General features: G+C 42.8%; 2 protein-coding genes across 3 annotated transcripts in view; one reads left to right on the forward strand and one right to left on the reverse strand.

Moving 5' to 3' along the window:
• The window catches only part of LOC146984468 (chymotrypsin-C-like), a 246,211-nt gene that overhangs the window by 217,252 nt on the left and 14,802 nt on the right, over positions 1–14,157 (forward strand). The window lies entirely within an intron of this gene.
• pdpn (podoplanin) lies at positions 23–13,501 on the reverse strand. 2 transcript variants are annotated; one of them, XM_085781590.1, is made up of 4 exons: positions 13,121–13,501; positions 3,194–3,568; positions 2,839–2,947; positions 23–1,633 (listed from the first exon to the last, which is right to left on the reverse strand). In XM_085781590.1, the coding sequence occupies exons 1-4, from the start codon at positions 13,182–13,184 to the stop codon at positions 1,627–1,629; spliced, it is 555 nt and encodes a 184-aa protein (XP_085637716.1). In that variant the 5' UTR covers positions 13,185–13,501; the 3' UTR covers positions 23–1,626. The 2 variants fall into 2 exon arrangements, with proteins under 2 accessions (XP_085637716.1, XP_085637715.1); XM_085781589.1 differs by lacking the exon at positions 23–1,633 and adding an exon at positions 1,807–2,400.

Here is a 14,157-nt window from a genome sequence, read left to right on the forward strand (position 1 = left end):
AAAACACCAAAGAAAGCTTCCGTTGACATATTTTCAGTTTTTTATTGAAACAGTATGAACAAAAACACTGCAATTAAATAAAAGGTTCAAACAGATGGCACAAATTAAAGACCTAGAACTGATAATATGTGGCAAAGCAGAAGGGAGGACACAAACACATGTCTGTCGTTGCAAAGGTTTGCAGTGTCTAAAAGCCTATTCATTAGACATTACATCACTCATTCAGTGCACATATTAAACGAGTTTGTAAAGCAAGCGGAGCTAAGCTGAGACATAATTTGTACACCCATTAAGCACACTTACAATTGCAAAAATAACAAAAAGGGCATTACTGCCTAACACTGTGCACTAAAACTAAGTGCAACTATAAAATGTCATCCTGTGCACGCAATCTGGGGTTAGCTCAATTAAAAGACTGGATGGCTGTTCTGGTAATCTGCCTATTAACAGAAGTATACATTGCCAAGACAATGCAATCACTATGTCTAACAACCGCTGGCTGTGCGTAAGGCCTTCATAAGGAGCAAGCCAGAAGTCAGCACAGCTGTTGTTTTTGGAATGGGTGGTAGTTAAAAAGTACAGTCAAATTCACATTAATAATGCACTTCAAAAGTTAAAATCCTCCTAACTACCTAGAGAATACCAGAGACAGTGGCACAAACCCTTCTGCTAAATTTCACAGATATGTATTAGGTTTTTATATGTCAGTGTTAAAGTGGGCAGAATGTCACGTTACACTTGCAAATTAGGGTGCCTTTTCTTTTCCTCCTCGCCCCGTGCTAGCCAGCGGAGCTGATGAGTGTTAAGTCAGAACAACCTCTGCACATGGTGCTTCATACAGTTGGCCAACATATCAGGGATTCTTGCAAAATAAGAATAACATCATAACTTGTGTTCAGGGGAGGGGTTTAAAAGCCCATGACTGTCTGCTTGTAGTTTGTATTCCATAATATCAACTGCTAGCCTATGCAACTGCATTATGAGAAAGTCATTAGCTGTATACTATGTAGTCCCCTTGCATTGTATATACATCCTGTGGAATTTGTTACAGTCTCTCTTGCATTTTTCCTGTTCCCACCTTCCATGTTTATTTAATTTCCGTTTGTGCTGTCAGTATTTTCCATTCTTATGTCCCTTTCATAAACCTAAATGCAAATCTAAGTCAATAGATCATTTTAAAGGAGAGTTTTCCCCCTGCATGTCATCATAATTCCCTACTTCTCAGCTTTTTTTTTTCTTTTTTCTTTTTAAAACAAAATGCATTTGAAAAGCCCTGAAATTCTTTGTGACATCCTGCCGTCACCTTGTTTAGTTCTCTCTGAGGGAGCAGGGGAGGACAGAGCCTTTTATATTAGCGGCTTCAGGGGGTCAGGGAGGTAGCGGGGGAGGTGAGGATGTTTGCTCATGTACCCCTCTTGTCTCACATACATACATTTATACATAAACACACACAACCCCCCCCATCCCCACTCTTTTTTTTTGGCAGTCCAGAGTCCACTGGTGAGATTTGTTTAGTTCTGGTATCGCTCGTGTTTTAATGATCAGAATGACGTCACAGTTCAGTAGTAGTTCAGAATTTCCAGAACTTTGAGCGCTCCTGCTGCTGCTGCTTGGCCTTTTTCTTCCTCAAGGGCTGCAGAAAAAGAAAAAGAAAATGCATTAATTCACCTGTGCACTTGACTGGTTCAGTGTTATTTTGTAGTATACAATGAATTTATTCATTATGGGGGCACATGGACATTGACACCACAATGATTAGTTAAAAACACTAGTTTGTAAATTAAATTTAAAGCAACATAAGGTTTATATGACAGTCATGTTTATAAAAACTTAAGAAGGGGAGACCTCTGATTTTAAAGCCAGGTTGTTGGCCCTTTTAGACAATAGGTTAAGTTAGCAAAATTTGTAGATGACATAACATGAATTAAACACAAAAAAAGACCAACAATCAGAGAAAGGCTTATAATTAGTTGTTGAAATGAAACTCAAACAGAAGCTGACAGCTTTGTTTCGCGGCCCCTTTTCTGACAAACACAGGCCCTCTGTGTCCAGAGATCAAATCAAGCTGCTGATAGAAAACCAGTCTGCTTGATGACCAGTGGGCAGGCAGGCAGACAGAGACTGAGTCAATAAACAAGCTCATTTTAAGGTCTAATAGAGTCCCCATGAATGGCCCAATTTTACTAGCGGGGCCATGGGACTGTGTGTCAGCAAAAGGAGCAGCAGCCATCAAGCTTTGTCCAAGTTTCTTTTTTGGTCTTTGGTTATACTTTCTGTTACAGGTTTGTGAACTGGGACGATAACAGTCGAGGGATTAAAATGATTAGCTAAGAGAATCAAGTTGAGAAATTTACAGAAACCACAACGTCTTTTTTGGCAGGTTTTTTGCTCTTGGCAGGCCTGTGACACAAGAAACATTGATCATTAGCGAGACATGCAGTTCATGAACGTACTCTCAGTGGGGAGGGTGTGATCTGTGGGAACAGTGTTGCTGGGATAGGCCCCTCCATTGCTCTCATGAGACAAAGTTGACGTTGAAATATGTTCGGCAGTGGAGACCAATTATGGTTAAAATGCTATGCAGGCTGTGTTGGGCACACAAGGTCATCTTATCACACAGCACAACTCTGTCATTACATCACTGCCTGTGTTATTTCATCATAGGATGTGTCAGTGATGACTAAAAGCTCGTGCGGTTTCGCTCCATATATAGAGGATGACAGCAGTGATGACTCAGTGAACTACGTTAATGTAACCATCTACTTTCACGTGGATTCAAGCAATGTGTTGCGTGTGCATGTTATGATATGTGTCCATGAGATTGTATAAAGTACTTACGAGTATTTTCCCATCCTTCTCACCATGCCGACCACCACGCAAGTGACAATGACCACTGCCAACAGAGCACCAATCACGATGCCAGCTACCTGCCCAGAGGTCATGCCCTCTGGGACATAGAAAGACAAAGGTTGGTCAGTTTTTTTTTCAGATAAGCATACCTTTAAATAACAGCATCTGTTTGCTTTGGACTTGACTATTTCTATGCTCCTAGTAGTGCTGCTTGGAGAGGTTTAGAAACCTGAATATGACTTTAAAAGCTTTTGCTGTCACTGGTCTACTATTACATCATACCACCTGACTTTAAACGGATAACTTTTGCATTACTCCAGCATCCATCCCATATGTTACTCACCCTCAGTTTCGTCTTCAACAACCACATCTTCTTTTGTCTCTGTCTCAGCAGCTGCTGTCACCTCGGGCTGGACTTCAGCCTCTGTGGCGGGGGCTGCAGTCTCCACAGCGGGGGCATTGGTGGTAAGGGGTTGCGGTGTTTCAGTAGCAGCAGAGGCGTCAGCCTCAAATGCTTCAGTATTGCCAACCGTAATGGAAGGTGCTGCTTCAGTAACAGCTTCTTCTGTCACTTCAGCAGGGATTGCTGCTGGCTCAGTTGCAGGAGGACCAGTGACTTCAGGAAGGTCTTCTTTTGAAGCCTCGGTAGCCGCATCAGTGGCATGTGGGATCTCTGCAGTCCCAGCAGTTCCTAATTCTGGAGGGATCTCTGTAGGGCCTGGAGAGAGAAGTCAGTAGAAAGATTATGACCAGTGGCTTGCAGGCCTTAATACATGAACACAGTCTTTTTTTGCTGCGTATAATTTCCTCTGTATCGTATTCCTTTCCTAAAAGCTGAATTGTCTAACTTGTAAAACTGAAATGCTTTTTGTCTAATTTGTAAAACTGAAATGATTTTTGTCTAATTTGTCAGTATTGAAAGTCTAACTGTACACATTTCTGTTTGGATCATATTAGTATGCAATCAGTCCATCAGTCCATCACATTCAAAACTTAATCAAAACTTATCAAAAGACAAGATCTTTACAACAATACAATCATATAAAGGGACAATAAATTAAAAATATTGAATCATTCTAGTTATGTAGCACAGTGTGTGCTATGTTTTGTGATACTCTCTTACTCTTGAACAGTAATGTTTATTCAGTAACACAACAGAATGGAATCGGCACAAAAATATCCCAGTCTGTCAAAATGGGTCCAAATAAGGACATAATGAACAAGCTAAATGTATAAATTCCTGTCTGACATGATGTCACGACTCACGACATGACCTTTCCTCTTTATCACTCTCTCTCATAACAGATTCTCCCATCATCAGCAGCACATGACTACCGTGACAGCAGGACCACCACACCCTGTGACCTCATATCTTGCACATCCTGCCTTCATTCTTCCACCACTCTATCCTGTCTTTAGGGCTCTGTATTCGCATGCTGGCATGCCATATCCTCTGCCTCATTTCCTGTGGAGGGAGCCAGTGCAGCAGCAGCAGCAGAAGCCGACGTGTAAGGGGAGCGCGGGAAGGCTTGTTAACCCTCAGCTGCATAACATGTGCAGTCATCGGAGGGTGTGGTAGGGGGATGATGCCCGTGTGTGTGAGAAACACCACCTGGATGACTTGCAGGTTTTTAAAGCCAAAGTCAGGAAGACAAATGAACTCTACAAGAAGGTTTGATGAAATAGTGGAGTGAACACCTTGAGGAGATGTCAGTTACATATTTTGAAAGAATCTGACTTTTGTGGATTAAAAAAGATGTGGATAATTACTTTTAAATATGAATCTGGACTATTTGGATCTTTTTTCAGTGTCATTTAACATCTAGAGAAGCTTTTTCAGAGCTCAGCAGTCTGTGCTGACAGTAAAATGAAGGCTCCTGTTTTGTATTTAGGAGCTGTACACTCTTAGAAATAAGGGTTCCAAAGGGGTTCTTCTACACTAAGGGTTCCAGTAAGAACCATTTTGATCCAGAGAACCCTTTTTGGAAGAAAGAGTTCGGTAACACTTTCTATGAGGCCCCTCCTTATAACGCATTATGATGCGATCATAATGCAGTTATAATGAGGTTATACTGATTTATAACTAGTGTTATAATGACTTATACATGTTCATGATGTGTTATAATAACAATTATAAGCAGATTATAATGTTTTTTTATAATGTTTTATAAGGGCTCAAGCATCATGATGTATCATGAAGTATTATAACTATTCTCTCATGAACGCATTATAATCACAGTTATTATACATTATAACATTATAATAATTTATTATAAGTGTTATGTCAAATAATGGCTGTATGAGATGGTATAATGCTTAAACAGTGATTATAAACCATTATAAGCGGTCACTGGATGCGTTAAGTAAAGTGAGGACACTCTGGTGGGTTATAGAAAGTCATGATACATTATAAGTTGTTTATAAGCTGTCATTGGATGCTTTAAGTAAAGTGAGGACACTCTGGTGGGTTATAGAAAGTCATGACACATTATTAGCTAGTTAAAAATTCAATACAAGTGGTCATACTTTGCCTAAGGTATGTCCCTCTGGCACCCTTCTTTTTTTTTAAGATTAAAAGTTGTCTGTAGTTAAAATTTAACAGATGTTATATCCCCACTTTCTGTTTTTGACCAGGCACTTAATAATTCTGTTTTCTTGTTGACCCTATCCACCACTTTCCGGAGAACGACGCTGGGTGTCGCCATGACACTCCATTCATTACATTTTAGATTAACGTTAGCTGTTAGCCGTTAGCAGTGTCTTAAATAACTCAATAAACAGCCCATGAAAAAAATATTTTTTCCAGCGGATATCCTAGTTCCAACATGACTGAGCTAACTGGAGTAGTTTATGTTGTGTCCGACAACGGGAGGGTTTTAACAGCTGACGTCCTGATGTATGTTTGCTGCTGCTGTTAGCCGTCAGCAGCAGCAAAGCTAACGGCTACGATAGCCATGACTAGTTGCAGAGGCGTGCCGTGCACACAGAAGCGGTGGTGTTTGTTCGGTAATTCGTTTTGTAGACTTGACAAAACATCAGATTAGTCAGGGCGGTTTTGGCAGCCCGGAGCCCCCACATTTGGTGCCTACACCGGTGGCTAACACTACCAGTTAGCCGCTCGCTAGAATGCTACTACGGGGTTGAAAACCGACTTCCGTTGTGGTGTGACGCAATGGATCATGGGAAAATAAAGTGTTGGATAGAAGTGCCCTCTAGAGGGTGCCAGAGGGACATGGACCTTAGGCAAAGTATGACCACTTGTATTGATTTTTTAACTAGCTAATAATGTATCATGACTTTCTATAACCCACCAGTGTCCTCACTTTACTTAAAGCATCCAATGACAGCTTATAAACAACTTATAATGTATCATGACTTTCTATAACCCACCAGAGTGTCCTCACTTTACTTAACGCATCCACTGACCACTTATAATGGTTTATAATCACTGTTTAAGCATTATACCATTTCATACAGCCATTATTTGACATAACACTTATAATAAATTATTATAATGTTATAATGTATAATAACTGTGATTATAATGCGTTCATGAGAGAATAGTTATAATACTTTATGATACATTATGATGCTTAAGCCCTTATAAAACATTATAAAAAAACATTATAATCTGCTTATAATTGTTATTATAACACATCATGAACATGTATAAGTCATTATAACACTAGTTATAAATCATTATAACCTCATTATAACTGCATTATGATCGCATCATAATGCGTTATAAGGAGGGGCCTCATAGAAAGTGTTACCAAGAGGTCTTCAGGGATTGTTGAAAGCATGGGTATAAAATCCTGTGCCACCAGGAAAATACTTCTTACTTACACTTTTCATACTCGTTATAAAAACAAACAAACTCTTCTACAGATCCTGTCGACCAAACAGTAACATAATTACCCCATGTAGGATTTGAACACCAGCCTCCCAGTCCAAAATCACTGGTGTCTCCCACTGAACTATCCAGCTTGTTACATTGAGTTATTGGATCCACTATACTATTATCTTGCATTACACCTTCTGATTATATTTACTAACAATGTTATCCCTCTGACTGAAATGTTCTGCTCCCGATTTATTTTCAAACAACCAATAGCTAATTATAAGAAAGCAAGCTCTTCATCAGCAAATATTGTTGACCCAGGCAAAGATTAGTCTGTACCATCACCCATTGAGCTATCCAGCTGACTGTGATGATCAGGGACTCCTCTGACTCTCCACACTCACTCACACAGCCAGGTTGACAGCTCCTTCATGTCAATGGTCAGACAGAGAGATAGATGATCATGTGTCTGTTTAGCTCTGTCTGTATGACGTGTGACTTCTGATTTTAGACAGAGATCATACCTTGGCAATGCCCCCAGTAGCACTCTCAAAATTTCTGTGAGGAAATGCAGTCCTGCATTTGTGTTTTTTTTTATATAACTTTAGATAGATTGAGGCTTTAGCGGGCATTGTTACACTACTCCCATCTTCAGGAGGTAATGATATGCAGCAAAGAGCTCCCATGTGGAACTGAACCCTGGGTCACTGCAGCAAAGACTATAACCTCTGTTCAAAGGCATCTGCTCTACCAAATGAGCTATACAACTCACAGAATACAGGCTTTTGAGAGTTTGTTACAAGTCAGGTGATCTAGGGATACAGTTTTGGTATCTGAAGTTGTGCCCTGGTTGATGCAGAGTCACCATTTTAATGCCTACTCAGGTGTTGTGGTGATTAGTGGCAGACAATTTGAAAAATATTAAATAATTATGGTACAGACAATTCTACTTGTGGATTCGTCTCCTCCTCACACTTTGCCTTTCCATGGGATGCTGCTGTACGCTGCTGACTGGCTTAGTCAAGTTGTGAAGCCACACAAGCTGTCACTTGCTAAGTGATAGAGGAAGGTCTTTGATGACTTGATGTTGCAAGTTCAAGCCTTAAAGCCTCAGTGTGTAGTATTGAGGTTAAACCGTGACATCCAGCGTTCAGATTCTAGATTGCAGCACTCACTCGCTCACCCCTCCTGTCGGCAAAATGACGGTGGCCACCGAGGACAAACACGTTTGACCTGTCCTCCCCTGGGACCTACACAGCCTAGGTAGAACCCTCAAAGAGGGAGCCAGAAAGGGTTCTCCTATGAGGACAAGCCGAAGAACCTTATATGGTTGTACTTAGCACTTTTATTCTTAAGAGTGTATAAAGATGTGTATTTATCCTTGTGTCTTTCATCAAAGTCTGGACTATGAAGTGGCCTGGGTTGCACCTAATCATTTCCCTCCAATGAGCCTAGCTCCACCTCCCCACGTTCAGCATCCTCCCAAGCCACAACTGAAAGCTTAGCCTGGACAGCGCTGCTTCAAAATTGAGGAGGTAGATTTCAGTGTGGCAACAAAATTACAGTCTACAGTTAACTTTCCACTGACAAGACGCTGGCCTGAAATCACCTCTTCTCCTTGGAAAAACTACGTCTCTCCGAAAACGTTCTTACTGTATCGAGCATAAAGCAGCAACTGTGTCTGTGAGTTTTTCAAAGTTAGCGTCTGACATAATGCTCCCTCCCTTTCACGTTTCACCAATTGTTCTAAATACTTCAAGTAATAGACAATACTTTACAGGGGTAAAAATAACTCTGAATGGGGGGACTTGTCTCACAAATAGTGCAGTTATTCCCAAATCCTTGGCTGGTTAGTGTGTTCATTAGCAACAGGCGGGGTAAATATAACAAAACATTTGTTCCCACTGGAGCAGAGTACTGAAGGGGTTTTTTTCAAACAGCGACTCAGACTGTTTGTTTGGAACGTCTGTAAGTGATGATAAAACGGTCTGTGCTTCACAAAGTATGGCCATATGCTATGTGTAATCACCCCCTCAAACTCCACTAACAATTGTTTCATTATGTGTACAGTTCCCACAATTAGCTCTGAGTAGTATTTCCTCCCCACTGTGCTGACTATCCTGGCTTAATGCAGCCACATTAGTGAGTAACACAGTAACACTGTTACAGTCTGCAACCCCCCTTGTTTCCTTTTAATCTACTTCTTGCTTGTCTTCCTCTGTGTGACCCTGCCACTCCCTGAGGATAGGTTTGTTGCTGCTGATACATTTTAGAAAGCCATATCCCAGGAAAAAAAGAAAGAAAGAAAGAAAGAAAGAAAGAAAGAAAGAAAGAAAGAAAGAAAGAAAGAAAGAAAGAAAGAAAGAAAGAAAGAAAGAAAGAAAGAGAGAGAGGGAGGATGGGAAAGCAAAAAGGGTGGTTTCTGGTATGGTTGTATGTGTCTTAACAAAGAAGCCATGTCCCGTTGTCCGCTGTCTGGCTTCTTCTCCGCTTTGGTGGCTAGTAATGTGTGTCTGTTTACAGTGGTTAGTGTGTAGTGACCTGGTGTAGGTCCTCCGAGAGGGTTAGAGCTCAGGGTCAGGTGCAGAACAGGACCCCTGGAACTGCTAAGCATTTCACCAACACAGGCGTCTGAGTTTAAACCAGTGAAACAACAGTCTGTCTGGATATGTGAGGTTAGTGTAAATGCAGACATGCCCTTGTGTATCCTTACACTTCTCATGCGTCTATTGATGACCACACACCTTAAAACAAAACCCAGACATGCGCGTGCGCGCGCTCACACACACACACACACACACACACACACACACACACACACACACACACACACACACACACACACACACACACACACACACACACACACACAGGCAGACACACACACTATAACACCACAAGGTTGGAAGCAGCTCCAGTTTCTTTTTCATTCTTTCAATCCAAGACTGAGATTACGTAATTGTGGCGTTGTTCTTAGTATTCCAAAGTTTTTTGTGGTGCGCTCAGGTCATTTTACCCACGATTACATCATTGTGACCACACATGCTCTCTCGCTACCATTTCAATGCGAAGCATGAAACTGCCTGAAATCATCCTGCCTCTAAACAAGTGCCAGCCAGTGCCAATGAGTTTATACTCTGTGTGTTTAAGTATATTTGCACATATGTGTCTTTAGTCACTGACTGCATAATAAAGAATTGATTTGTAATTATCTACATGTGATCAATACTGGGACAAAAGCTTATTGATAAACAGGTAAAGTATAAAATAAGCTGTGATGTACTGTTAAATGCATTTCAAATAATAATAATACACAGAGTAATTGTGACTGTGGATGGCACTGCTTAACAATTTCAGTGATGCAATGTGGATGTACAGAGAGAGACAGAGGGGTGGAGTGTAAATGGTAAGAAAGTAAAAAAAAAAAAAGTGAAAAGTGATGCAACTGACAAAAGGAATATGGCAAAAAGCTGGGAGTAAGAAGTGGAGGCGCCGTGTGAGGCGTCACTCCTGCCTGGTATAAACAAAACCTCAGGGAGGAGAGTGAAAAAGTGAGGGAGTGACACAATGATACACAGTGTGAGACAGGAAAGAAGGGAATGGCAGCTTCCATCCATTACGATCATCATCACTGAGGCCCCTCATTTGTGTGTGTGTATGAGTGAGCTCCTAATTCACAGTCGTGTGTGGGAGGGAAAGGGTCCGTGCAGACGGTGCGAGGGAGTGTGAGTGTATCCACCTTTGGAGCGCAGGAATGTTTTTGCAGCACGGGAGGAGGGAAATGTGAGAGAGATAGGCACCCCGCCCATCTCATGATGAGATGCCGCAAAGCTTAACCCCCCCACCCAGACTAAACCCGTAGGAGTCAGCTGTGGAGATACTGAGGCGTGCCACCAGGGAGTTTAAAGCAGGAGACAGGCCCAAGTGGAATATTCTCAGCCACTCTTATCACAGACACAACACAATGAGCGTCCACACTCTGTAACTGATTTTTTCCCCCTTGCTGGTCTGAGTGAGATAGGAGGACAATACAGCACATCCCATCTGGACTCTATCACCAGTGGCAGAAACTGTTACCAGACTTACATCAAGAGCGCCTTTAATCTTAGGCCTAACAAGTCTGATTAAGTTCCTAAAATGTAATGATTCATGAAATGCAACCTCTGAAGGGAAAATAAACAGATCATGCCGTAGCATCACTCTGTCTCACTCTCTACTTTTCTTTTCAAAATGTTAGATCATTCCAGATACAAGCAATACCCCTGACCCTACAATTTTATCAATTGAGCCTACTTATGCATTTCTAATCTTACTAACCATCAAATCCAACCCCCACATCATACCCACACCCATGAAATTGTGTACATGTTTCTTAGTCAGTGGCTCGTTTTTTTTTCTAACTTTCCCTGGACCATGTCTCACCCTTCAACACACGTAGGTGCTAGAGATATGTACTTGCACAGCAGACCCAGAAAAAAAAACTGCACTCGGAGGGAGCGTGAGGCCAAACCCTACTACTTTTTTAGTCATGTTTTTGGAGTGCCACTCTGATTTGACAGAAGCAGATTTGAAATCCTGCTACCGTCTCCAGTTGTCAGGGCTTGGCTTAAGTCTGGGCCTCTGCCCCCTTTCCATAAACAGATGTGTCTTTCTCCTTGTGGAAATTTTTGGAGGTATGACTGAGCTTTTTTTTTCTCAAAATGAGACTCAGTTGACGTGAGGAGAGCTTGTTCGTCATGATCCCTCTTTACCAGCATGTGTCTCATATTTGTAGTATGAGCGCAACATTTGAGTCACTTCTAGAAGTGGGCACGGACAAAGGCCGCTGACCTCTCCCTTCGGCGGACAGATGTGACAGGGGTGTTATGGGCCTAGAGACGCAGACAAAACTCATTAAAGAAGGAGACCGGAGGAAGGGGGGGTGGGGGGGTGGGGGGCAGCTTTGTGAAGGAGGAGGTGATTTACAGGAAACATGGGATTTACTAGATAGGTGAGCAGGCGTCAGGGAGCTAAAAGGCCTCATTTAAGAGGCGTACATGTGGAATCTGCTACTTCCTTTCTCTTTCTTTAGAAAACTGAAAAAAGTTGAGTTCAGATTATTGTGAAAGTTTAGGGACTGAGAAGAAAACCTCCATGGAAATGGGGCAGGCATGCCGTCTCCGACCGGTAAAAGGTTGTTGTTTAAAAATAGACCCAGCCCCTCTCTGCTCCCCCTGTCTTTACACCAACCCCGTCCCCTGGGGTCCAGACACATCAAGCTGGAACAGGGGAAGGGCGGGGGCAAAGAGTTTGAGTGAGGCAGAGGACTGGGGGGTTAAAGTGGTAGAGCATGATATCCCTCCAAACATGGGTAAATGCCAAGGGGCGGTGCACCACACAGTTTAATAACATGTGGGCAAAAGAGGGTGGGGATCCTCTAAAAGCTCATCACGTCCTGGGCACTCAGTCTCTTCCTGTCTCTTGCTCCTCTCTCATCCATATGACCCTCTTAAATATAGAGACTCTCTCTATTAATACACACACACGCAACCCAGCCCTGCCCTGCCCCACAGCTCCCTCAGGCCTCAGTCACACTGCCTGCTGCCGCGGCTGCTTCCCCTGGGCAAACAGAGCTGCTGCTGGTCAAGCAATGAAAGGAAGCAAAGAAAGAAAGAAAGAAAGAAAGAAAGAAAGAAAGAAAGAAAGAAAGAAAGAAAGAAAGAGGAAAGGGAAAGAAGTGGCTACAGCAGGAGTGAAATAAGAGAGTCGGTGTAAAGTGAGGAGGAAAGTGGATAAGTGCTACACATAAATGTGTACAGTGTATGTTACAGCCCACTCCATCCCTCCCTCTCTCCCTCCTTCCCTCCCTGTGTATGAGCACTGTTTTTGGGAGCCTTCCAAAGGATATTCCTTTTCTTCTCTTTGCATGTGCCAAGAATTTACGGACACGAGGCGGCAGAGCTCCTGCTATTATATCACATTTCACCCTCGTGTCTGCAAATGAAACCTTTCCTCCTGTCCGGGGCACAGGAGTAATGTGAAAATGAGGGAGAACAACAGTGAGATGGATGGAGCGTATCTGTTAAAATCAACACAGACTATCCCTTTGAGAAGTTAAAGAAGAGTGATTTTCAGCTAAGGTGCAACATATGTCAGCAGTTTTGAGGAAAATAGTCAACAGTAAAATCAGTGAAAAAGAGAAAAAAGAAAGTTGAAAACAATGAAAAGTTTTAAAATTATTTAAACAATAGCCATTATGAACTAGTTAATATACACATAGACAAAGGGTGAGTATATTTTGCAGCTGAAACCAGCCTGCAGAGTGTTATTGTTCAATCAGCGGGGATTAAAGCAGACAAAGAGTGGTGTGGTTTGGGCACATGGAGGTGGAGGGAGAGAGGGGACACAGTGTGCTAACAGCAGGACAGTGATAGCAGAGGGTTCACTTACTTGCATGTGTGAAGGCACAAAAAGGGCCGACCAGGGCCAGCAGAAGCAGCAGTTGAACATTCATCGTGATGAAAATGTTTCTCCTCCAGTCACAACCTTTGAGACTCCCTCAGGGCAAAGAGCACGACACCAGAGACCTCGCACAGGCTGCCACACACACGCTGGATACTCACACCAACTGGCCTCTCCAAGAGGGGAAGGGTGAAGGACCAAAAAAGGTCAAGAATGAAAAATAGTCTTCGCGGGAAGTTTGAGCAAAGAAGTGGCCCGGGGATCCTATTGAAACTTGTGGAGATGAATGACTAATGGGCTGAGCTGGTGCCGGTCGCTCTCGCAGCTGGAGGAGGATGACGAGGAGTGGTGGAGGGATGTGGAGAGGACAAGAGAAAAGAGAGGAGCTCTGACCACTTTGAGGAAGTGGGGTGAGAGAGAGAGAGAGAGAGAGAGAGAGAGAGAGAGAGAGAGAGAGAGAGAGAGAGAGGGGGGGACTGGCACACAGCAGGAAAGAAAAAAAGAGTGTGTGAGTGACGGAGTTGAGAAAGGAGGGGGGCTGGTACTGGTGGTGGGCTGGGCGGGTTGAGGGTTGGGAGAGGGGCAGGTTGGCTTGGGAGGACGGTGCTGGGATTGGGGCAGTAAGGTGGTTTCAGCCCCTCGTGGTCCGGCCCCGTACACACCGCGCTCTCCTCTTGGTGCTCGGCCAGCCCTGACGTTTGCAATCCCTGCAATATCAGCAGCAGTCACACACGTAAACAGATACTGATAAACGGACCACTGAATAGTTAATCAAAACAAGACAGGCACTTCACACTGTAACTGGCCAATATATGACATCAGACGCTGAGGCAACAGGCTTTTTAAATGCTCGCTGAATGAATGGAGAAAAGGAGGTTTGCACTGCTAACCCCCGAGTGAAGAGCCAAGGAAATCTCTTCACTAGATCTGAGCTTCACTGTGTCCCATCACAGTCTGTAACTGTTAATGAAAGCCAACAGTAAATTAAACAAGCATCAGTAATGCAACTGTATTGATATTTTAAA

This window comes from Trachurus japonicus, chromosome 7 (assembly GCF_045865225.1).
Source record: "Trachurus japonicus isolate A0001 chromosome 7, Traja_1.0".
Classification (NCBI taxonomy): Eukaryota; Metazoa; Chordata; class Actinopteri; order Carangiformes; family Carangidae; genus Trachurus; species Trachurus japonicus.